Source organism: Oreochromis niloticus, linkage group LG14, assembly GCF_001858045.2.
Source record: "Oreochromis niloticus isolate F11D_XX linkage group LG14, O_niloticus_UMD_NMBU, whole genome shotgun sequence".
Lineage (NCBI taxonomy): Eukaryota > Metazoa > Chordata > Actinopteri > Cichliformes > Cichlidae > Oreochromis > Oreochromis niloticus.
This window is the reverse complement of record NC_031979.2, coordinates 23,341,956-23,368,014: the sequence shown is the minus strand read 5'-3', so window position 1 is coordinate 23,368,014 and position 26,059 is coordinate 23,341,956. Positions and strand designations below refer to the sequence as shown.

Sequence of the window (26,059 nt, the reverse complement as noted above, 5' to 3'; positions counted from 1 at the left end):
GTGATGCCTCAAAATATTTGTGGTTGCTGCTGTTGAGATTTGGCAACACAGGAAACCACTGAGAGAAGAGGAGGCTCTATGACAGCTGTGCTCTAACTTTATGCGCTCTGTGTAGTCTACAGGGAGCTGATGTGGTTGAACATCAGTGAAGGGGAGCGATTGCTGAAAACAAAAGGTCTTCAACGAGTAATTCTGAAGGAGACAGCGAGGGCGTGTCTGAGAGAAAGATGATGTCTGAGAAATGTTCGAGACAGATAAAAGACAAGGACAAATCGATGGCACTGAAAGGAAGCCATTTCTTATACGCTGAAAGGATAGTATACCTGCAGTCTGCTCTCAGTGACACACAATGACACATGCAGAAACAGGGACACGCCGTAATTTCACTGTGATCATGTAAATCAAGGTCCTCTTTTTCTCCTCTAATAAAGAGACTCCTACTCCCGATCCAATTTGCACACAAATGAAATCATTAAAACACGCTTCCCTCGAGACGTTTACCCCCGAATTATTAACTTATCTCTAAAAAACACAAGCTTCAAATCCTGATGGAATTAACCTTTTTGTGTTCTCCATCTGTGTGTGTGCGCGTTGCCTCTAGGATTCACAATCTGTGTGTTCAGTTGTGTCCGTAGAAGGAGAAATGAGAAGTGTGTGTGTGTGTACAATGCACACAACAGTATCAGCGCACATGAAGGTATGCAAGGAGAGTCAATTAGGGAACAAAAGAGAGGAGAGCACAAACGACAGGCGGAGAAAGAGTGAAAGAGAAACTCCGCGGAGAAAGAAAGCTCCGACTATGCTCCTCTCCTTTGGTTTCCCTCCACTGACTTCCCTCCGCTCGGCTCCCACACAGCAGGAATGCAGGTTACGTCGCTGTCTGTGTGTCCTATTGATGTCTTGAGAGTCACCTCTGACTGGTTTCACTGGTGGAAAGTAACTAAGTATTTGCATTTAATTTTCTGCCAATTGTTTCCTCTGCAGGCTTTGATTTTAATAGGAAATTATTAACAGTTAGCTTGGCTGAGCTTTAACACTTCATACAGGGGGAAACAATTAGTCAAAGGCAACAAAATCTCACTTGGGCACCTGTCAGACTCGCTAATTAACCCGCATCGCCTTGTTGGCTTAATCCGTGCATAAACACACACAAATCCAAACAATTTCTTGGCGGTTCCCAGGCAGCTGGCGGCGTCTCTAGGACAACACATCCACAACATCCACTGTTCCACTAAGATCTTAGTTTTTCAAGTCTTTTAACCTAATCATCCATACAGGTAGTTTGTCTACTTTGATACTGCTCATTTATATGAGCAAAGAGGTTTACAAAGCGCCACTTAAAGTGGGATTAAACACCCACACGGACCATTTATGTAGTAATGCAAGCTGGATTGGTGTCAGCTTCCAGTCAGTTTACCTTTTTTTTCCCGTTGATATACATCAGGCTAGTACATTTCTTTATCATGGTTGTTTTTGGATTACTGATCTGTGTGTTTAAGTCACCAAATCCAACCTTATATTAATTATAGCATCATTTTCAAACCTGTGTACATAGCAGGTTTTAGCAGTACTAGATTAAAACTCCACAAGATGGCTTTATTATAAACCAGCATTGCAAAGACAATGACATAAACAATCAGTACGTCAATATTCTATTCACCTATTCATATGTACTCACTGAATGTTAATACAAATCGCAAATCAGCCAATCACAGGGCAGCAATTCAGTGTATTTAAGAACAGAGACATGGTCAAAATGACCTGCTGAAGTCCAAACTGGGATCAGAAAGGGGAAGAAAGAGATTTAAGTAACTTTGCATAGACCAGCCTGTCTGGCACCAGGAAGCAGACTGGCTGGTCTGAGTATTTAAGAAACTGCTGATCTACTGAGATTTTCCTCCACAATCATCTCAAGTTTAGAGAGAATGGTCTGAAAAAGAAATAAAATATCCAAGAAGTGGAAATCTTCTTGGTGAAAACATCTTGTTGTTGCAAGAGGAAAATGACTAGACTGCTTTGAGTTATACAGAAGAGCATCTCTCAATGCACAACATGGAACCTTGAAGCAGAAGACCACACCAAGTGCCACTCCTGTCAGCTAAGAACAGGAAACCGCATGAGTGCACCAAAATTGGACAACAGAAGATTATAGAAACATTGCTTGGTTTGATGAGTGTTGAATATTCAGAAGGTAGTGGCAGAATTGTGCATATATAACAGAGGGTATGGCTCCAATCCCACCTTGTATCAGTGGTTGAGGCTGGTGATGGTGGTGTAATGGTGTGTGGGGAATAATATAGCCCTAACTAAGCATAGTTTAAACACCACAAGCTACCTGAGTATTGTTGCAGACTATGCCCATCTATTTATGACCATAGTGTATCCATATTTTAATGGGTACTTCCAACAGGATAAAACACCATGCCACAAAAGCTCATGTCAACTCAAACTGGTTTCTTGAACACTGATGATGAGTTTACTGTACTTTAATGACCTCCACAGTCACCAGATTTAAATCAAATAGAGTATCTTTGGGATGTGATCACACAGGAGGTTCACATCACAAACACTAGAATCTCTGAGGAATGTTTACAGCAGCTTGTTGAATTTTTGCCAAGGAAGTCCGACATGGTACCAGCAACGTGCGACTAATGAAATGGCCCGTGACTGTATATTTTGATGTGTAGATGCAGATAATCACTATTCACATCCATAGACCATCCATTTGAAACTACTGATCAGAGACCAGTATGGATGCATGGATATAAAAATGTTTGTATAACAAATGACTTATCTGACTTCATTCTTTTAATGATTAATTGAAAACTGAAAATCTGTTAGGCTGTCTAAACTCTGTGACAATGCCACCACACAGCTGTGGTTGAAGCAAACACTACTGTTGATGTTCAGTGTTCTGTTGACCCATCTATCTAACAGACCTCCTGTTGTAAAAAACTAAACCTGAATTCTTCCTTTGTTACCATGTCATCTGAAAATGTCACATATAAGAATACAGTGGGCTGTGTGCCTTTGAATTAATTCTCTTTAACACAGATAGAGACGCACAAAGACAACAGATTATCATGAGAGCTGAGAGGCTGACGGGAAAGAACTTGTCACACAAGTGACAAGTGAAGATATTTGCATATGCTTGCACTTTGCATGTTGCTCTGAGCAGAGAGCCTTTGTTTTCGCCTACATGTGACCCGAGATAGCCTCGATAGCTCTTCTGATGAAGAGCCAAGTTGGATTAGACTTGTTGTGTTAAGGTGTGAGAAATTTGTTGGTGGATTAACTTGAAAACAAGGAAGTAAAAAGATATTTTCACCTCCCTCATTTTCTTTATCAAACAGTTGACAGTACACAGTGAATGGAGAGGATGAAGATTTACATCTAGAGGTGATACACTGCCAAAGCTGCCAAAACCTCACACCCTCTATTGTTTAGTTAGATCGCCTTTAGCATTGATGGCAGCACACATTCACTATTTTATCGCTAATGCTTATGCAGACTTGCGTTCATTTTTCACAAAGATCCCATTGATGATGGGATCATGATCAGACCACTGCGTGAAGTCTTCCCCATCCCATCCTAAAGATTCTCAATAGAGTTAAATATATTCAGATGGTCAGCTGACCTGATTTTTGGGCACATAAGGTTAAAAAGCTCAAGCAGTGATATTATAACACTGCCTCCACCGGACTGTACGGTGCACAATAGGCATGACCGGTTCAATACTTCATTCGCCTTTCTCATGACCTTTTTTCTTTGCTCAAGAGCTTGAACTTTGTGCTCCAGAGCAAAAAGAAGACTCTTTTTTCTTCCAACTAGCCTCAATGATGGTGAGATGGTGGGTTTCTTAAAGCTACACAGCTGTTTAGACTCAGTCTGTTGGCTTCTCCATTAGTTCTACTGCAGCTTTTTTACAATTTTATGTTACCAAACATTTGACTGCTCTTTGTCCACAACCATTTGAACCATTGAAGGTGATGGTTGACTAATTTCCTTCTAGGTTTTAATAATGTGTAAAACAGTTCTTCACCCAGTTCTGATAGTTTCAACAATTTTCTTAGCTTTCTTTCTGAAACAGGGTAACACAACTATACGATATAAGCTACTCATTGCATCAGTTGTGGTTCTTAATCTGCTGCCAGCTGAAGGATACTAATCACTTCAGAAATTATCCAATGGAAGACTTAAAATTTTCTTAGTTAAAACATTCCATCTTAACACTTTGCTTGGATTACAACACTGTTCAACACTCATTTTGTTACTGGGATTCTTTCTCTGCACTTTAAGAAATTTCAACGATGCGTTTTAGCATTTAAGAAACAAGTTTGGTGAAGAAAAGTGAAGCCAAAATTAAGGAATTTGTTTTGGTCGATCCTGATCGATCCTGTTCATCTGGACTTTTGTAGCACTGGGAAAAATTTCACCAAAATATGGTAAGTAAGTAATGGAAACCCAACATCAGAGACAATTTAATCCAAGCATGATGGGTGACTACAGTTAGTTCTCGCAAAGAGAGACTAAAGTGCAGTCCAAGTGCAAAAGCAAGTGTCCCAAACATATTTGAGCATTCTGACCTTGTTTTATTTGGAGCTATATTAACTTTGGTATCATCTTCTGGTTTGTTTTTAGAAGAAATCCATTTAAAAAATCTGAAGGAAATAAATTTGCACTGCACAAAAAGTAAGGAAATGTGTGTCTCTTTGTTGGATCAAAGCTTCTTGGCAATAAATCTTATTCTGTTGAAAAGCCTGTTTATTTACCCTTAAGTGATGCCACGTTTTTAATGAAAATCCATTTGTGGGTTGAGCGGCAGAGCTTTTAGAATTGAGCATTTTGGCTCACGTTCTTACAGCCAGCATCAAAACAACTCATTATCTGTTAACGGTCAACATTTCTGCTATTCGTGCTCTCAGTGTGCTGCTTTTATCTCTACTCCTGATAACACAAAGAAAGACCCACATCAATGCAAACCCAAGAGATACATTTACCCTGAATGACAAGACTAAAGGCAAGAGGAAGTCGGTATTCACTAAACACACACACACACTCGCAACCACATTTGTGCGCACACTATTTGCTGAATGAGAGTTTTTCCCAGGAACATCCAGCCATAGCCTCTGGCGGTGAACCTGACCGTCAATGGGTTTTAACACTTGACATGAGGATTACAAATGGCGGGGACTTCACTCCATTCACTTTGCCCTAACAGGATTTCTGTGGCACCTATCATATCGTCTTTTGTCGCAGTTTGTTTAAAAAAAAAAAGAAGAAGAAGAAAAGGCGGGCATAACCAGACCTTGATAAACTAGTTCTGAGTCACAAAGGGTCGGGAAATATTAGATTCACATCCTACATTGTCTGGTGAGTGCCGTTTTCACAGTGAATCAATACATATAGGAGACTCTCTCACCCAAGAAAATGACTTCATAGGTCTTTTGTGACGGTTTGTAAATGCGATCTATATGTCTGTCTTAAAGTTAAGAAAACTTTAGTGAATGGAGAGCTGCAGGGATGACGTATTTTTAACTGAAAGTCAGCATCACCTGGGTCCCTCAACAAAAAGCCAAACTTATTTTGGGGGAATTTTACAGAAGAAAAATGCTGTGGCACATAAAAGCATGTGGTATGTGTTTTACTGAACCAGTTAATATGCTACACTACTACTACCATTAATACACAGTAAAATTAAAATGCTAATTAATGTTAGGCTATCAACAAAACTTCAGATTTACCACCACTAAGCTCTTGTGCTTGATGTGACAACACTGAATGTCCCTGAATATAAGTGGCTCATTTAACCACTTATACTAAAGTGCCACATTTACTTACATGTTTTAAAAAACCACAGATATTATTTCAGGCAATTCCAATTTTAAAAAATTTTTTGATTTCAAGACAAAGCAAAAAGATCAGTAACTCGATTACTTAGAAAGTAGAGATTTATAACATCTGCACAACACTGAAAAAGGTGTTTCAAACCAAACTATCACAAATGAGACTCAGACTTCAGTTTCCATGTCAAAGGTCCAATTTTTTCTGGAAATGCTTCTAATGTTCTTTTAAGAAATGCCTATATTAGTAGGAACAAACAATCACTATGATTATTTTATTGGATGACTTGTCTAAATTTCCTCATTGAAACTCTTTCTGTCTCTGCGCTTGTTTGTTTCCTCTGCACCTTTAACTTTCACCGTTACGTTGGTGCATTGCTTTTCTTATTTCACTTCATGAAAACAGATTCACCAGTGAAATGAACATCAGATGAAGGCCATAAAGAAACAACCTCATATCTACGAAGTCTTTGAACTTTTCTCATCTCTGCTGAGACGCCGCAGCTAAAATATTCCAGACCGCTGAGTATCCGTGCATCTAACGCCGGGGTCAAAAAAAAGCCACGTCTCTCAGGCTATCTGTAACGTCACTGATAACCAGGAGGCAAAGCTAAACTCTGCATTTTCATTTTCAAAGACAGACTGAAAATAGCAAAGATATCCTATTTCATACTCTGTCACTCGAGGGAAAAGTCGCACTTTTCACATAATAAGCAAACGAAAAACATTAAATGTTGTTACACTATGTGACATTTTGTAAAGTTTCCTCACTGAAAAATAAGCTTGTTTGTCAGGAGCAGATTGACACCACTTGATACAGCTTGCCGTGATACCTTAGCGTGGTGTAAAGACTGGATACGGGAAAAACAGCAAACCTGACTCCATTCAGACTTCAAAAGGATAGCAATGCAAACTCACTGCTATATTTCACTACTTACATCAGATTTTACACATCAGGACATTTTTTTTAAGAAAGTGCGTTATTTATTTGATGAAAATTAATCCAAAACAAAGCAGTAGTGGTGAAAAAACCACACCAAATAGCTTATAAAACCACCTTTAGCGGCAATAACTTGAAGTAGCGGTTTTCTCTATCAGTCTGTCAGATCGTTGCTGAGGAATTTTGAACCACTTTTCTTCACAGCATTGCTTCAGTTCATTGAGGGTTGCAGGAATTTGTTTATGCAGAGCTCTCTTAAGGTCTCGTCACAGTATTTCAGTCAGGTTGAGGTCTGGACGTTGACTGGGCCATTTCAACACCTATATTCTTTATTTTTTTTCATCCATTCTGCTGTAGTTTACTGCTGTAATCATGTTGTAATCATTATCCTCTTGCATGAGTCAATTTGAGCCAAGCTTTAGCTGTGGGACAGATGGCCTACATTTGACTCTAGGTGCCCAGGTGATGTGGCTGCAAAAAAAGCCCAAATCATCACCTTTCCACCACTCTGCTTGACAGTTATGATGAGGTTTGATATGAAATTTTCCTTCTATTATGCATTTTCTCCAAATGTGTTACTGTGCATCTTTTTAGAGATAAGAAGCTGTCTTTCTGCAGCTTTTTCAAACAAACCATGCTTATTCGGTCTTTCTCTAATTATACTGTCATGAACTTTAACATTTAACATTCTAACAGAGGCCTGCAGAGACGATGTCTTGGTGCTCACTGAATATTTTGTCTAAAGAGAAAGATATTAGTCTTCACATTGAACATGCAATGAAAAGTTGAACTATTCTTATAAAACCCTCTCAGAGAGGCTGCCTTTCAGTAAAGCTTTTACAGGTGCTCAAAAGCCAATAGAAAAAGCTGATTTAGCCATAAGCCGAGAAATCATGGTGCAGACTTACAGGAGCCTAATAGCGATGAACCCCTGCAGTCATTTTTGATAGCATGATACGCAAACCAAACAAAACACAAGAAATTACAGCTACATAAACAAATGCAGACAAAAACACAGGAGCATATTTCCCTGAAGAGATTATTGTGAGAAATGAAGACTGCACATGTGAGCGGAGGGCAGGGGACAGAAAGAGCTCACCTTTCCTCATAATGACTTTGCTCACCTGTTCATCCCCTCACCTGGGGCAGGGGGATCACTCTACCTCCCTCACCCACCACCCACTACCCTCCACCTCCCAGAGATGGCCAGATAAAGCAGGCCTTTCAGTTGAAAATGCTCTAAGGTTGCCACAGAGTGTCCCGGCTCTCTCTCCCCTGAAGCCCAGCCCGCCCTGCGGCCCGGCCCTGAAACTGATCCAGGTAAAGCTTTCTGACGGAGAACTTTCTCACACTCGTACCTGCCAGTCACGCACTTCCCCGGTGAAAAGTGTGACACGCGCAGTAGATATACAGCGCACACACGAAAACTCACACAAAAGCAAACTATACACAGATAAGGGAAGATAATTGGCTCTGGGACAGGGAGTCTCACAGGTAAATGGACTGATACTAATCAAGAAAAAGAAACCTAAACCAAAGCTGTGTAACATTCCTCTGTGTGTGTGTGTGTGTGTGTGTACTTAGATTGTTGCAGGGACATAAAACTGTTTTCAGTCACGGTGCAGGAACAATAACCAAGTCCCCATAACATAAATCAATTAATTTCAGTATGAAGGGTTAGTTTTCAGGTTTAGCGTAAGTCTCCGGGAAATTAATGTGAGTCAAAGTGACGTCCTCTGAAGTGAAGGAGATACAGCTGTGTGTGTGCCACTGCAGACATATTAGCAGTGTGTGTGTGTCTGTGTTTCTGAAGCCTCACCTGGGGGTTTTGTGCTACATAACAAACATTATTACGACATAATATGATTATGGCTTAGAAGCGTGAGGTCTTTGACTGCCATTTCTGTAATTCTTTCATTATGAGAAACAAGTCGACCATGCTGGGAGCGATCAAAGACAAAGAAAGGGTAACAGGAAATACTGCAGGAGCATTTCTTCAGTGCAAGAAACAAACAAAACCTCTTCAAATCCACAGGAAAATTCTATGTGTCCTTGCCAAGACATTTTGAACAGATTCTCTTAGCTCTGGTTTCACTGATAAACAAGCATTAAATGTGAGAATAAAGTACAGTAAAGGAGTGACTAATGAGCACCCACATGGACTAATGGATTCTTAGAAAATGCGTTGATGGGAAGAGATAAGTGCTATGCCTAATTACTATATTTGTGTTACACTGTGATTAAACCTTTTTACTCTCCTGTCATTTTAAGAGTCACATGACACATGTTGACCCCACTTGCTGTTTTATTCCAACAGCTGCACCCTCCCCCGAACCTCTGAAAAAGCTAACACTTGAAAGGTAATTACTTTTCAAATGTTTTTTTTTTTAATTTTTACCTAAACAATCAATTGCTTATGCTATTAGCAGTTACCACGACAGAGCCTCCACTGTGTTTTACAGATGCCTCACTGTTGTACCTCTTTCCTGACCGCGTCTTTAAATTTTGACAATGATTTGAGACTAAAGTTTCACTCCATAAGAAAATGAACCATCTTATTAAGCAAAAGACCAATTTTATGCATTTCAAATTGTGTAATCTTTTTTTTTTTTTTTTCAGGGATTTAATAATAGAAATTGGAAAAAAAAAATGTTTCTGGCTGCAAGTAACAAAGTGCCTAAAGATCCAATTTACATTTAAAAGGTTTCTGTTATGTGTGCACACAACAATAGTCCATCCCTTAAGTTAGGTGCCCTTTTTTTGCTTGAATGACTTATAGCTGAATGTTAATCGGTTCAACAATCAAAAACATTCCTCATAAAACGGTCAGGTAGAAGGATTGGTCTGAAAATCAGAGAAGAAGGCAGCCAATGTCCAAAGAAAAGCTTTGAACCTTTAGAAAGGCTGAGGAACTACTTCTCAAGACCACCGCGAAAAAAAGTTACAAGAAAAGTCTGGCTCCTTGGAAGCATAAAGAAATGAGGGTTGGCGCCATAGTTTTGCATAGTGCTTTACATACATACAGCACATGTAAATGATATAATAGACAGAAATACAAATTTTTTAAAGAGGCGTCTGTGAGCGCACAAATTTGTGGCCTTTTTTAGCCTTATTGGGGAAACAAAAATTAAATGGAGAAACAGGGATAGATGGAGCACTGGAGGAGGAAGAAAGAGAGTTAGATTGAATAATCAATTGACCACACTTGCCTTCTGTTGTGCTAATTGCAGATTAATTGTTCTGCTCTTTAAAGAGGACAAAAGACACAAGTAGTTCAATATGAGCTGAAGAAACCTCCAGAAAGAGCAAAAGTTGTAACATAAGGAACAGAAAGTTTTAAAGATGTGGAGGTGTGAAGTGATGGAAAAAACATTGGAATGGAGTGAAAAGCAAACCAAACAAGTAACCAAGTTTAGGCAGTCTGTGCTCACCTTCTTGGTTTAGGCACACAAAGTTTCAGTTCCAGTGTATGAAGCCAGCCAACATATATCAGATATATTAAATTATGGTGACAATGTTGGTAATTGTCATTTTTGCACTGACAGTTACCAACGTAATTACCACACTAATGGCCACCAGACTAATGGAAAGTGTGGTGGCCATTAGTGTAGTGGCAATGTTGGAGGCCGTTACATTTTGACACCAGTTTAATGATAAATGGGCTGCATTAATTTTGTGCTTTTCTAGGTTTTCTTCCAGACTTACTGATTACCCGGAGTGCTTCACCAGCTGTATTTCTTAGTGACTGCATTTGGAATAAAGCTCAGAGACTGAGCAGGACCTCGTATGCTGCACAGTTAAATGCAGTGGTCTGGGTTAGTCTCTGACCTGAGGCCCTTTGCTGCATCCCTTCCCCTCACTCTCCTTTCTCCACTTCACTGTACTGTCTAATAAAGGTAAAAAGGCCCACAAAACTGTGGATGAATGAAATGCATACTAGCAGAATGCAGTAAGTCGCCAAGGGCCACTACAGGATTGCAGGAAGAACTTTAAGATGATCATATACTAAATACAAAAAATAGCCATTCTGCTGTCAAATGGCCTCATTGTATTCAAGCAGTCTTCAAGTCTAACTGTGGACTTTCCCATAAAGCCTACATTCACACAGCACTTTTTTCTGCGCCTTTATGTACTTTCTGCCACACTGACACGGATGCATCAGAGGCAATTTGGGGTTGATAGTCACACTCATTCTGAACCACAGATGCGCCACTCTCATTTTTAGGTTTGTGTGTTTTTACTCATAAACCAAAGATCACAAATATCCAAAAATTATAATCATGGGCAACAAGAATATCTGTGTCAAACACTGTCAAATATTTTCATTTCAATCTTTTAATAACCCTTTAACAGCTTAGACCAGGTCTTCTTGGGTCCGTCTGGAAGATGTAAGATGTGTGATTTCACCAGGAAGATTATCTTTCTTTCATGAGCAAATTAGGAAATTCTGTGTTTTCCATATTGTAATCCTCTAGTAGAAAAATATGTTGTGGTTATTGTGATACAAAAACATGTGGGTGTGAAGCTCTGAGTGTCATCGTTATTCTCCTCTAGCCTCAGATTGAGTGTATTGTTTCCCACTTGAAGCTTAGCCTGTTCCCTTGGTAACCATACTGCTAACCATCACTGCCCCTGTACTTACCGGCCAGGCGTACTGGAAAGGAATGACAATGTGTCCATTACTCCCGTCCTCTCCTCCTCCCCCCCTGTCGTGTCCTCTGTGGTGGAACAACTGGGAGTTTCCACCCAGGATACCCGTACTGCCGGTACCGAAGGTGCAGGTTCCAGTTGGGGCAACCCGGGCCTGGTACTCCTTGAGGCAGGCCTGGAAGAAAGTGTCACATTGGTCCCTGGCAGAGCAGTGCTGTGCTCCGCTGGCCTGGAGATCACAGCATTCTCCTGTTTGCAGACGTCCATGTGGGTTCTGAAAGTGTCGGATCTGAAGCTCAAACATCCCAACCGCACAGACAGCCTGAATCCAGAGAGAGCAGAGAGGAGAGCAAAGGAGAGAATTACATTAATATATTATCAAACTTGCACAGTTAAGTTCATTCTCACCCACTGTAGTGATGGAAGATCACCAAGTAATGACAGGTGATTTACATTTAACAGGCCATGTTAGGTTGTGTAAAAATTCACTTGCTTCAAGTTCTGCTTAAAAATGTCTCATTAGGACAGAAAGTGAAATAAGGTAATTGCAAAAGCTTTTAAGTTATAAGAGGAGTTATTTTATCTTTTTATCTTTTATAAAATCAAACGATGTTTAAATTACAGTTGGTGCAAAGTTAGAAACCAATTAATCTTAAAAAATGGACCGCAATCCTTTCCAGAAAGATACAAGAGAAGCCTCTGATGAGCTGTAACATTAGAGACGTTATAAGAGAGAGACAGGGCAATCAAAGAAACCTTAACTGAAATCTGTGGGAGAACTCTGCCTCAGGAAAGATGGTGGTGCAAGTTTAACATCCAGGGGGAAAAAAAGCTCATTTCAGCTGAATGTCAGTAAACCTTTCAGGTGTTAGGTTTTAGATTTTACTGCTGATTATATGCATCCACAGAGATTACCTTGGACAACTTGAAATACTGTCCTTTTTTTCTTGTTTAAAATATTTGTCATATACATATTTATATATACCTTAAAGTTATCCTAATTAGGTATTTCAGGCAACTTGCAAACATTTTTTGTATTGTTCTAATATATATTTATTAAAAATTACTCTTGATTTTTGGCCATTTTGTTCACCCACAGTATTGAAAATGGTAATAACTATCAAGCATTTTCCTGGGTATCAGTCTAAAGTTTGTAATTCCATTATCATGACAGCCTTAGTGCAGACGATAGAGTGCAATATCAATTTACCCACATAATACGAAAAAGCAAATGCAAGCGTATTTCACAGAATGTCAAACTATTCCTCTAACTGCAATATTTAATATTTATAAAGACTCACTTTAAGGGCTAGAATATTTCTGAAACTGAACAATTACCCTTACACAAGTAACCAGGTTCACCAGATAATTTGCTTCTATGTCCGTCCTCCCCTTATTGCAGCAAAAAGAGGCTGAGTTTGGACAGAAATAACAGATTTGCACTATGACACTCAAATCTTGATCAAATCAGACAGCAGGAGAGAATTCAATCACTTCCACTGACAGTTCAGTTGAGCAAGACAAGATGATTGAAAGAGATTTTTCATGTTAAAGTTTATTATGTGATTCCACCAGTTTATAACATATAAGCAAAAGACGTCCTTCTCGCTGTCAGTCACTTGAGCTTGATTTATGCATTTCATCCGTAGTTATTTAATAGTTTAGATATTAATTTACATGATAGAGGTTGACTAACTCAAACACCATCATATAGTTAAAATAAACAAAAATGTGCAATGAAACTTTGAGAGATGGATATCATGTTTCCTCTAATGTACTGTCTCAGTGCCTCTGGGAATCAGCAGCGGCCTGCATGTCTCCTCTCTACCATCTGTTTATCAGTATGTACAAGACAACAGTGTTCAAAAAGCAAGCAACAGAGAGAGAAAAGGGGGGGAAAAGACATGATGACATAACTTTGATTCCCATAACTTTGTTTGACCTCTAGTGAAGAGAAAAACAGACGTTTCCATTTACAACCAATGTCTCCCAAAAAGTTGGAATGCTGTGTAGAATATAAATACTAGAACGTGGTAGTTTAAAAATGATTAAAACCCAATTTTTGACCGAAAATAATCCAAAGACAACAATTAAAATTATGTAACTGGGAAAAAATATTGAAACTAAGGAAAAAGGTTAGAATGGGGGCGACACAAAAAGAAAAAAATGAAACAGACCTGGTGGAACATTTCATAATTAGATAACAAGTAACATGACTGGGTATTAAAAGAGCATTTACAAGAGGCCTGGGGTTTTAGAAGTAAAGCTGGAGAGGGAATGGAAAAGATTCACAATTTTTTAAATAACTGTGAAGACAGTTACTTAACTATAACATTTATCAATTTGAAACTGAAAAGACTTTGGCATTTCAACCTATGTGGTACAAAACATCAGTTGATTATAGAATTTGGAGAAATCTCTGTAGGCAAGAGACAAGATCGAGATCAGCACTGAATGGCTGTAATTTTCGTGCCCTCTTGTAGCACTTGTGGACTTAATTTCTTAGTATAAATAACTTCATGGGCTTAGGAACATATGTTAAAGCCCTTGAATTGGCCCTAACAAGCAGAGGGAAAAAAGCAACAACATATATATAAGATCCAGAAACGTTGCCACCTTTGCTCAGTGAAAAATTTTGTCCTCCAAGCTGAAGAAAAGAGCGACCATCAAGTTCCTTATCAGGACAGATTTTAAAAGCCAGCATCAATGATGACATGGGGGTGCGTAAGTGCACATTAGTGAAGGTACCATTAATACTGAATATGCAGGTTTAGGGGAAACATATACAGCTGCAGATAATATCATTTTTCCTCAGCAGGTTTTCTTTTTTCTGCAAGACAGACTAAATTCAGCAAGCATTCAAGAGCATGGTTTTGTCGTAAAAGTGAGATTAAGTCACCTTCCTGAATTCCAGACCTGGTACCCAAAGAAAACATTTGGCAGATTATGAAATGGAAAAATATCTCTGTCCCCATAAAAAATTTAAAAAATGATCTCAAGCGCTGGTGAGGTCACTCATTGGTTTCCGTCCCATCTTAAAAGTTCAGGCTGAGCATTTTGTCCATCGCTGCCTTGGTGCTTTTAAAAACTGAATTCAAGCAGGTGGTGGATCTGACTGAGAATCCAAAGGACACTTCATGCTCATACAGTAGCCATTTATAAATCCAAGGTACACCCACCCTACAGCAAACCTTACTTTATACTCCTTTTGGACTCTATTAAGTTCATAATTTACAAAATGAACACCATGTTGCATTAAATAAGACTAGAAACTCATCAGGAAAGTGTTTTACTGAGGTTACAGATAAAGGGAGCTGATAGGCTGTTTTCTATACAACCAGGCCTCTTTTTGCACCCACATGCAGTTTTAAGGCTTATCGTTTAAAACTCTGAGGCTTCACCCATCTTTCATATACAGTCTATGTTAACTATGTTAAAACTACAGAAACTGATTTCCTCAGTTCTCAGATTCTTACAGTGTGAAGATGAAAGAATAAATGATCATTCTGTGTCATTGCACCATGTTTTTATTTACATTCCTCACAGCGTGCCAATTTTTGAGGAACAGGGATGTTCCCTAAATTACCGAGGGATTAAGCAGCGCTAGTTTTTATCTTTGAACTTGCCCTTCTTTGGCTCTTGCCTTTCTTTCTTTAGTCTTCCTGTGTGTCACCACCACTCCCTTCTTATTTCTCACTTCCCCTTCCCAGGGGGCAATGACACTGGGATCCTGCTCACACGCTTCTTCTCCCCTCCTCCTCCACTTCACTTGTTTCTCTATCTGAGAACAAGCTTTAACGCTCCTGTCATTTCTCTTTCTGCAGCCATCAGCCATTTTCTACATTGTTCCCATCCTCACTTTTATCTGCCTCCTTTTCTCTTCTCTGCGTTCCCTCCCTGTTTAGGGATGGGTTAAGAGGGGACACACACACAAACCGCACAGCCTCTCTCACACACTCTAGACTTAACAAGACCCCCTGAGAGTCTCAGAGCACCAGGGTCAGGTATGTGCGTGTGTGCATTTGTGTGTGTGTGTATGTGCTCCTCTGTGTGGTTTTGGCTTTATCCAACAACAGCAAACACAAAACTAAGGCCACTGTTATATCAGTTTGTCCTTAAACCCTCATTGATGAATAAATTTAAATAATTCACTGTGTTTTTGGTTTTCTATCTGAAACACTGAGCTGGTGACACCTCATTACAGCCAAGTCATGTATTCCCAGAGGTGTGGTGCATTCAATCATGGACAGCAATCACCGAGATATGTCTGCTTAGCCAGAGCCAGGCCGCCCAACGCTGAGCCACAGTCTCAGTCGCCCCATTGTTACTGGGTTTTGTGTCCCTTGCCTGCACCCTGTCCCAGAGCTGAAAGGGGTGAGATGGGAGGGGTCACAGGGTAATGGTGGTGGTGGTGGAGGGAGGTGGGGTGAACTTGTCTACATCAAAAGGCTTGTGGAGATACAGTGGCGCTCATCACTCTGCATCCTCCTTTCTTCCTCTCCTCCACTCGCTGCCTAAGCCATTCCCTGCATACCAGCATTTCAGCGCTCGGAGAGAGAGAGGGAGAAGGGGAAACAGAGAGAGAGAGCCAAGCTGAAGCTCAGCCCGTCTCTGAAACGGAGCTTCGTCAGTTTAAAGCTCTCTATGGGCAAAACTCACAATCCTCTCTACCTAAAGACATTCAAGGCTCGGAAAATGATCTGTTGACTTTTCTACTGTCATGGAATAAATGCTACTATTCGACGAACTCCACAGAGCTCGCTGTGAGCCATTTAAGCGAGACTTTCTTTGTACTCAAGGCCAACAAGTTTCTTCAGAAAGGCATCATTGATTTCAAGCATATTTCTGTGGCACTTTAAATGCCACTGTGAAACTGCATCAGATATTTTATGAACTGATTATTTAACGAGCCTAGCATTTTTGGCAACCCTCTTCATAACAAGCAGACTATGATTGATTCCTTTGTCTTCTGGGATTTTGATATCTTTCATTTCCCAGTTACTGTCCAGACAAAAAAGAGTATTTGAAGATGTATGGTATTGTGTGAAAGGCATTTTAACTATTTTTTGATAACTGCAGTCTCTTACTGTCACAGTATCGCGGTTAAGTCACGGTGTGGATCTTCAATCACACTGAAATTCTGTCTGGGTGGATGCTTCAAGCATTGTGCGGATGATAAATTTCTGAGTGTTTGTTTATTTAAATGCCGAAATCCTCTTTTTGCTGATTCACTTTATGTACTGCATTTTGCTCAGCGTTCAAACAGAAATGATGTGCACATAAATTTCATCCAATCTCATTTTAAAACTCAGCTTCAGTTTGAAAATGACATCCTAATTTAGGGAAACATAAATGCTTTGCATACTGCAGTGTGAGCATGGCACAATAGACAACACATAAGGACTGCTGGAGTGTCAAGAAGCCTCATTTATGAACTGCAGGTTGAAACAGCCCCCGTCCTCTGCATTATAAATGGGCACCAGCAGATGCAAAGGATCTTGAGTGTGTGCTTCACACTGCAGTGCAGTCGGAGAATGGAGAGAGCAGGGTGTGTTGTTCCTCAGCTGTGAAAGGGTTGCAGAGGTACAGAGAGGCACGCAGAGCTGCCTGAATGTTCAACATTCACACGCCCCGGAGTCTATAAGGCTGTGGCCCTGGGCTCCACACACACCCAGGACACAGATGCTGGATGTGAGCTCAGTGTTTAGAAAAAACGTGCACTCACATGCACGCTTCGGAGCACCCCAGGGCCTGGTCTTGCTACTGGTGAGCGCTGTCACACATCAGACACATTGTGACAAGACCAGCAGCTGCCTGAGAGCTCATGGGGGAAAAGGGGAACAATATTTTGCTTGTTTACGCTTTCATGCCCAACACAACACTGTAATAAAATCCAGAGCTTTTATAGAGCCACAAATTTTCCTCATAATGTTATAACCACCTTCTCAGAAGTATTTATGCAGGCTGATGCAGTCGTTAATGAACTTTGCTGTTATACCAAAAAGAAAGCATGCATGCATACAGCCATGCAGACAGAGAGAAAATAAGACAGTCAGACCACACCTGAGAATGGTTACTAATATATGAAATGGACAAAGCAGCAACTAAAGCGCCTAAAAATGAAGATGCTTTCACTCATTTACTGATCCGTGAATAAGGAAAATACCTTAACAAGGGTGAGGTGTGCAATTAATGTGTTATTTATGCGTAATTAATGATCGAGGATATACCAAAGTGAATGAAAAGGGATTAAGAATCATTATTTAGCACAAAATGATGGAATAAATCACATTCATCGACTACATGTCACTAATGTGATTGATTTGTGTTATCATGACATGTCTTTGTTTGGCAAACAGTGGCACACTGAATCTTTTTCATTCAAGAAAAATATATATATGTGTGATTTTTACCGTCTGTCGCAAAGGCGTATTTTTGCTCTGATATTTGCATGCAGTGCTTCTAAAACTGGATTACAGTCGTTCTCTGTTGCGTGGGATAATACACCAGCGGGCTGAAACAACAGGTGGGCACAGCGCCATGCAGGAGCAGAAAGAGGGTAGCACAAAGGGACACTATGCGTGGACTTTATTCCTGAGTATTTTTCTCTCAGCTTTCATTTAAAAAAACAGACAGAACCACAGTTGCGAGTCAGCGTGGGACGTTTAAGTGCATGCTGCCCGAAATAGCACTTAATCGGTGGCTTACCTGCGTTTGCACCGTGAGCGCGACGAAAAAAATCACAGTCCGCGGCAGGTGGAAGTGTCCCTGGTGTCGCCCGGCTCTCATGTCTGGCTTCCCGTTGAGCTTTTCACCTCTGCTCCTCAGATTCTTCCGAGTTATCCCGTGCGCCCGTGAGCTCTCCATCCCTGCATCAAGGGACTGGGGACCGTGCTGTGCGCTTTGGTGGCGATGGTGTCCCCCCTCCTCCTACTCCTCTCTTCCAGTGTCCTCCGTCCGCCCAGCTCTCCTCCTCCTCGCCGGTCTTAAACCCTGAAACTCCCGCAAAGCCACTTCATCGCGTCCAGACCGGAGAAACCATAACTCTGTCTCAGCTTGGATCTCTCCCTGCAATCAACCCACCCACATACGCTCGCGTGCACACCTGATCAACCCCTCCCTTGCTGCTGTGACCAAGGCAGGTTTCCTTTGCGAATGACACATGCACACAAACACACACTCCCCTTGGTGTATTCCTCCCACCACCACCTGCCTTAAGAGGCTTTACGTGTCCAATCTGCCGGCTCACTTGACTTGAACTTACATCCCAATTAGCTGATACTCTCTCTTCATCTCCTGTCTCTCTCAAAGCTTAATCCACTCTCAGAGATAATATGGAGAGGGGACAATCGTATGAATCCTATTTCTTGATGAGTGTGTGACCAAAGCAGCGACCAAAGTTGCTTCTCCCCTGCGGAATGATTTCACTTTTGTGTTCTTGTCATTGGAGCGGCTGGCTGGTCATTTGTAAACCCGATACGAAGCCTGGCGGCCACGGAGTCACTGTGGGAAACAATGAGAGGGAGAGAGAGAGAATGAGGGTGTGTCCTGGGGCAGGGAATATCCGTCTTTCACTCCTTGTCCCGATGGTTCCCAGAGCGCACGGGGCTCTCATCCCCTTTTCTCTCTCTACACACTATGACCAACGTTCTTTTTTTTTTTCAATGCCATATTTACATGTGAGAGTATTCTGAATGCTTTTCGCATCTCTTTTATCCTCTCCTGAGTGTTCTGTTTCCCCTCTGTCCTTTGTTGCGCCTCACTGGTTCCTCTCCTCCAGTTTCAAACCTCTGCAGTCCACGGAACACTTCAAAGCTCAGCTTGGCAGAACTGTTCTCACAGTTCTGCTCAGGCCTGTCAATAGAAACGATTTGTCCTTCAAGCTTAGTTAAAACACTCGTGCTGTTGCGGATGATGTACTAAAAGTTGTTTACAAAAGACAAACAGACTTTCATGCCTGCAGGAAAGGTGTGAAGCGGCTCCTGCCAAAGGCGTTTGGCCGTTACGCGTCTGGTCAGGACGCACAGGGCAAACGTGCTTACACAGTTCTCACCCACCTGAAGCCTGATTTCTTATGGCATGTTATAATCGAACCCACTTTTATGATTGAACTTGTTTCGACAGCTGCCGCTCTGAAAAGTGTCCACACACGCTGGTGCTTAATGGAGCCGCCGGGTTGCAAATACTAACCGGCTGAGCGCATAAATATAAAAGAGAACTGTAGGGTGTGTAGGCATCTTTTGAATATTAGCACCGGTCACATGGCACACATATTTTCCACATCTCCTCCAGTCCTCTAGTTCTCGTCTTGTTGGACCCAAGACCTCCACACAATGCACCTTCTTTATCAGAGAAAATCTAATGAGATTCTCCCTCCTCCCCCTTCTCCATCTTAAAGTCTATCACGGGCTTGTTGCTCAAGAGCTTCCCTGACAACCGCTGGTGTTTCCGCGGCTTGGCGCTCCGCGTTGACCCCGGAGCGGAACAGAGGGCTCTTGAGGAGCAGAGGCTTAATTTGCATGGGGGAAGCAGTGACCTCGAAGCACGAGCTGAATTCTAACCAAGCATCCGGAAACACACGTGCATCACTGGGTCTGCTCAGAGGTTGCCGTGTGTGGCTCACCTGAAGAAGAAGAGTCACAAAAAAAAGTAATCCTTTCACTTGCTTTCTTGGTGGCTACATAACGGATATACTGTTAGTTGTGCATTTAGCTCCATCTAATGGTCAAAACGCGTTTTATTGCGCAGGATTTGAAAAGGCAGATTTATTTATTTATTTTAACACTATTTAAACTGCAGTGAAAAAATGGCTCATTTCAAATTAAGATAAAAAAAAAACACATTTAGGAGTTATTTAATCAAAAATTTAACACTAATAAATAATGCATATAAATAAGTAATCTGCTTCTTCGGGGCCTTTAGAATGAGCTTAGATCAGATTTGATTTCCACTTGTCTAATAATTTTTTTTTTATGTTCCATCCACTTCAATCAAATAATGGACCATACAGAGAAAATAAGCATAAAAACAGACCATTAGCTCTAAAATATCCACTAACCTCGCTCTAACTGAATTTCTGTTATTTTCTTAACTGAAACCAAAAACACATTAAATTAAAGAACTGAAAAAACACAAGAACTTTCCCTTTTCCACTCAGAAATCAAATTAAGGTCTTTTCTTTCCTCCACCACGCAGGATTATGCAAATTCAATATCATCAGTTCATCTCATGATGCATGTGACCGTCCTTTCTTTACTTTCCATGTTTTCTGTTTACACTACAAACTGTGAAATAGAGGCAAAACTTTTAAAGTGAAACCGTTTTATCCTTTAAACTTCGGGATGCTTCTCTTTAATTGAAAGTAGCCTACATATCTGAAGGTTTAGGAAGTTTAGTTATACAGTATAAGGTTTGCAAACTAAAAATATCTAAGAGATGATTTGTTTATTTATTTATTTTTTAAGTGATACTGACAGGCACAACTTCCACGCATAAGCTGCTGGATAAGTATAAGCTGCCTTTCAGTCTCTGAAAGATTACTGTGTTGGTGAATGGGAAGGCACTAGGCATGTTGCCAAAATCATGCCAGACACACACACACACACACACACACACGGCGCCCTGGTGGCTGAGGTCAGTGCTTTCTCAAGGCAAAATAAGGGAGTGTGGAAAGGCTTGGGAAACTGCAGAGGAATGTGGATTTCTGTGTACACTGTTGAGCTGACCTGAAGACAATTACTCAGGGCACAGTTTAAGCCCATAACAGGGAGGCCCTGTGTACACCGGGCACAGCTGATAGTGAGAGTCTAAATTAAGCCTTTCAGGCCTAATTCACACGTCACCCTGTCTGACGTTCGTGAATCTAGTCTGTGAGAGGAGGACGTGCTCCTTATTAGCATGTCTGCAAACATATCATGTGAAGGCTGAGAGGAAAACAGACAATAAGAATTTACTGAGACAATAATTCATATTGTGCATGATTCTGAGCTACTTTTGTTTACACGCCTAATTTTATGTTACTTACAGAACATTACAGAAAACCTTTTTTTTGCACTTACATGACAGCTGTGGCTGCTGACAGCATTTTAAACTTAAATGAAAATATACACTCACCCGTCCCTTCATTAAATACAATAATGCACATATCCAATTATCCAATCACATGGCAGCAAGTCACTGCATTCAGGCATGTAGATATGGTCAGAACAACCTGCTGAAGTTCAAACAGAAAATCTGAAGGAGGAAGAAAGGTGAATTAAGTGACTTTGGGTGTGTCACTGTGGCAGGTAGATAGGCTGGTTTGAGTATTACAGAAATCTGATCTTCTGGGATTTTGCCTCACAAACATTTCATTGGATTTCACCTACATCAACTTTTTGGTATTCAGAGAGTAGTCAGATGAATTTGGACTAAATATAATATGAACCATGCATCTTTCCCGCCTCGTATGATGAGTTTGATAGAGATGGTGTAACGGTGTGGGGGATATTTTCTTATCATGCTTTGGGCCCCATAGTACCAACTGAGCATTGTTTAAACACCACACCCTGCTTGAGTATTGTTGCTGACCATGTCCATCCCTCTATGACCAGTGTACCCATCTTCTGATGGTGGCTTCCAGCAGGATAACACACCATGTCACAAAAACTCAAATCATCTCAAACTGGTTTCTTGCACATCACAGTGACTTCACTGCTCTCAACGGGTCTCCCGAGTCACCAGATCCCAATCGAATAGAGGGCCTTTGGGATGTGCTGGACCAGGAGAGTCGCATTATGGATGTGCAGCTGACAAATCTGCAGCAAATGTGTGATGCTATTGAGTCACCATGGAAAAAAAATCTGTCAGTAATGTTCCCAGCACCTTGTTGAATGCATAGCATGAATGGATAGATATTAGCAAGGTGTACCTAACAGCACCCAGTGTAGAGTTTATCCAATTATCACTATTGAACAACCAAAAACTTCAGGTCCACCTACACTTTTTTTAAATATTAGAAATTGCGTAAACTAGGTTCAGTGATAAATCAAGCTGTACGGAGGCCCATTTTCAGAAACAAGTCTTCCTGTTTTAATGTTATGCTGTGACTTAATGCACAATTTTCATCCGGAAAAAATTTAGTAGAGTAGAAAACTAAATATTCACGCAAGTGTCCAGAGAATCAAATGTCTGTTTTCATATTCGCTTCATAATACAATGAACCTCTAAAAATAATATCTTTGTTCTGAAATACAGCAGAGCCCTTTTTCTATGAAAGCAGCCCTCACATCTGTGACAGGTATGTACTACTGGCTGGAACACAAAAACAATTATACTGCAGTTTGAGAAGAACATTCACACATCTTCAATTAGCAGCTTCATTATCTCATTTTAACAACACCAGTCTCAACACGAACACTGCAGAGGTGATGCTGGAATGCTGACTTTCAAGGCAAAGTTGGAAAAAAAAAAAAAAAAAAAAAAGTGACTATGGAAACATTGATTAATGCCAAATACAGGGAAAGAAAATGGCTTCAGAGATCTACGTTCTACTTCAAAGCACAAACTAAATGAGATTCCAGTGCATTTATTTTACAAGCAGGATGGCTACGGTGAATTATATGGAGTCCCATAAAGTCTCCATGCTTTGTAATAATCAGACTCCAAAGAACTAAATTTTCTGCAGATGTGGTCTAACTTCAGACTGCAGCACATGGCATTAGCATCCTGAAAGAAAAGGGTTTTCTCAACGCTGGTTTCTCCTTCTACATGTTGTGCAGCTGAAGTTGTTTAAAGATGAGATCCTTTTGACTACAGGGACTCTGTCTTTGAGAGCAAATGTTTAACACAAGAGAAGAGAAAGCGTCACCTATTGGCAGAAAGCTCAAACTGCAGCTTAAATGAAGAGCAGCACATTCTTAGAACACAATTTTATTTATAAAAAGAAAGAAAAGCTCCAGGTACAATGTCTGGTAAACCAGACTCTGGGTGCAATGCTTTATGACAAATGTAGAAAACATATCAAGCTGCTTGTGGATTTGGATGTAAAGCTAAAAAACAAAAACAAAAAAACCAAACAAAAAAAAACTTCTACATATGTGAGTTTACTATCAATAGGATACAAAACTCACATATGTTTGTCCTTTATTTTTAAAGAGTTCTGTCAATGTGGCACGATAAAAAAAAACAGCAGCTTGACACATACTTACGTGCAACCCTGAAAGTCAATTTCTAAGAATGCATCACAGTCAGATTTACTGCAAGTTTAAAAAACAAAGACCTGTTTATATGTTGGGGAAAAAAAGACCACCGTTCCTGAGAGCTTATTTCTTAGCGAATGAAATCTTCATTGCATTCGTCTGCGTGATCTTGAAGCCTTGTAGTGCGTCTCGTGCAGCTCCGGCCTGCACCTCGTTCTCAAACTCCACAAATGCGATGTCGTGGCGTCCAGGGACCAAACGCACCTCCTTGAATCCTGGGAACCTAAAACACACACACCAACAGTTAGGCTCAGCCTTTAACAGACAAGCCTGCAAAACTAGATCTAGAGAATGGGTTGCTACTGACTGGTTGAAGAGCATGGACAGCATGAGCTCGTTTGTCTCCTCTGGCAGGTTGGTGAGGAAGAGGATGTGATTGGGGGGATTTTCTGCAACCTACGAGTACACATTGGACATCAGAATCAATCAACCAGAAAAATATCAATTTATTAAATTCAATGAAGACACAACATGCTCTGTCACAAAACACTACCTGCTGGGGCATTTGTCCAGGCATCTGTCCAGGCATCATCTGACCAGGAGGAATGGCACCAGGGGGCATCTGGCCAGGCGCCATCCCTGGAGGTGGCATCATGCCTGGAGGGGGCATGTAAGGTGGCTGGCCAGGCATGTGCATCATACGGGGAGCCTGGCTCATTGGAGGCATTCCCTAAAGAGTGAAGAGCTTGTTAAACTCAATGTCCATTTTCCTCTTCTGAGGTTATCTTTCATTGTGTGTGCTACTATTTACATTTGTCAGTTTTCAATCACACAAACTGTTCTAGATGCAGGAGAAACTTTCTCCCTTTGTTTTTGTTTCCTTATTTATTAATATTGTTCTTAAAGGGTTAATCCCAATTCAGTTTAATGTTTTTTGCTCTGCAAATTGAGCTGAAAACATGTTTCAGCCATAAGATAAGAACAACTTTATTGATAACAAAGGGAAATTCATACGTTTGACATAGCTCATCTGCCATTTGTAGAGAATGATTTTCTGTATCTATATATCGAAGTCTGCTGTATGCAATGTAGAAAGCAATAGACCCAGGACAGTCCCCTGTGGAGCCCCCATGTTGCTCATTAATGTCTCAGAAACACACCTGACAAACTGTGGCCTTTCTTTTAGGGTATTCTGTGATCCAGGAAACAGTAAGAATCTACTATAAAACATCTAAGCTATAGAACAAAATAAACAAGAATTTTCCAACATATTAAAGTTAGAAATCTCAGGGTTTGTATACTTTGTGTCTCTGCCCACACTTTGGCTCAGAGCTCCCTTGTGAATACATGACAGTTGCCAAAATAACCAATAACACAGCTCTGGTTCCACTTACAGGCATGGCAGCAGGCACGCCAGCGACCATGGCTGCACCAGCTCCTGCTACACCCTTCTTTGGTCCAGTGGCATCAGGTCCTTTGATCTTCTTCTTCTCTTTTTTGCGGTCACGCTCCACGTAAGTCCCCTTCATTTTAGCTATGATGTCAGAGTCAGTCTTTGCATACTGTATGCGCTGCAGGACCAAACAGAAAGACCACGTGTGACACACAAACTATGCTAAGCAGCAGCTGTGTGATATTCAGTGTTTAGTTACCCTACCATTGGTTTATCATAGAAGGGGAAGCCCTGCATTGATCTCAGCGCATTGGAGGCGCTGTTAATCTCTTTGAAGATAACAAAGGCCTGACCCTTCATCTTAATGTTTCGTGCCACCAGGATATCCAAAATCTGTCCGAACTGTGAGAAGATGGCGTACAGCGACTTTTTCAGCTCTACAGTAAATTAAAAAATAAACAAACAAATAAATAAATAAAAGGATTAGTCTGGTTGTGCATATTTAAACGGAAAGCGATTTCAACGTGCAAACCTCACCATCTTTCTTGATCTTCTCATTCAGGTTGTTGATGTAGATAGTATGATTGAGCCGGACCTCTGGAGTGGCCATCCTTTAATCTGCTGATGAGCGTTTGATGAACGTTTCTACTTTTAGAGACAGTCTGAGGCGCAGTTTAGATTACATGCTAAGCAGCTAACTAGCTAGCGATCGTTAGCAAACACTCACCAAACGTGACGGGGAGGGTTAGCCTGCAAGCTATCTACTACAAATTAGCACAATGTTTGGTGTTTTACATGTATATACTAGTCACCCAAATACTTAAGATCGTCACAAAGAGCTCAAATGCATTATTTAAGCACATGAAAGCGCTGAAGAAGTGTTTCTACGTAAGAAAATAAACGATTCAAGTCTTTAGCTCGACGTTCTTACCTGATGAATGAAAACCCCGGTCTTCACAAATCCCGTTTTCTGTTCTCGCGATAACAATGCAAGCGTAACTTCCGATGTTTAACATCCGTGTCCCAATTTATTATTATTTTTCCCTGTTGTAGC

General features: G+C 40.7%; 2 protein-coding genes across 5 annotated transcripts in view; both read right to left on the bottom strand.

Annotated features, from left to right (window-relative positions):
* Positions 1–19,750, bottom strand: part of LOC100705453 (protein jagged-1b) — a 63,484-nt gene extending 43,734 nt beyond the window's left edge. Inside the window, exons 1-2 of the mRNA XM_025898468.1 lie at positions 18,142–19,750; positions 11,426–11,755 (exon numbers count right to left, since the gene is read on the bottom strand). Coding sequence (XP_025754253.1) covers positions 11,426–11,755; positions 18,142–18,300 — 489 coding nt within the window. The 5' untranslated portion in view covers positions 18,301–19,750. The remainder of the gene's footprint in view (positions 1–11,425; positions 11,756–18,141) is intronic.
* A 3,577-nt stretch (positions 19,751–23,327) lies between these two features.
* snrpa (small nuclear ribonucleoprotein polypeptide A) lies at positions 23,328–26,055 on the bottom strand. Of its 4 annotated transcripts, none has more exons than XM_003454811.5 (7): positions 25,937–26,055; positions 25,543–25,626; positions 25,270–25,442; positions 25,007–25,183; positions 24,166–24,342; positions 23,980–24,068; positions 23,328–23,895 (listed from the first exon to the last, which is right to left on the bottom strand). In XM_003454811.5, the coding sequence occupies exons 2-7, from the start codon at positions 25,613–25,615 to the stop codon at positions 23,736–23,738; spliced, it is 849 nt and encodes a 282-aa protein (XP_003454859.1). In that variant the 5' UTR covers positions 25,616–25,626; positions 25,937–26,055; the 3' UTR covers positions 23,328–23,735. The 4 variants fall into 4 exon arrangements, with proteins under 4 accessions (XP_003454859.1, XP_005459411.1, XP_005459412.1 ...); XM_005459354.4 differs by having other exon boundaries at positions 23,736–23,895; positions 25,543–25,623; positions 25,937–26,033; XM_005459355.3 differs by lacking the exon at positions 25,937–26,055 and adding an exon at positions 25,733–25,930 and having other exon boundaries at positions 23,736–23,895.
* Positions 26,056–26,059: the final 4 nt, after the last annotated feature.

Bases quoted from the DNA above. Each gene is read 5' to 3' on its own strand.
- snrpa (XM_003454811.5), bottom strand. From the start codon at position 25,615: ATGGCCACTCCAGAGGTCCGGCTCAATCATACTATCTACATCAACAAC. The intron at 25,184-25,269 runs GTAGGGTAACTA...TTGGTCCTGCAG, and splicing joins CCTTCTATGATAAACCAATG to CGCATACAGTATGCAAAGAC. The intron at 23,896-23,979 runs GTCAGTAGCAAC...TGTGTGTTTTAG, and splicing joins CTGTCCATGCTCTTCAACCA to GTTCCCAGGATTCAAGGAGG.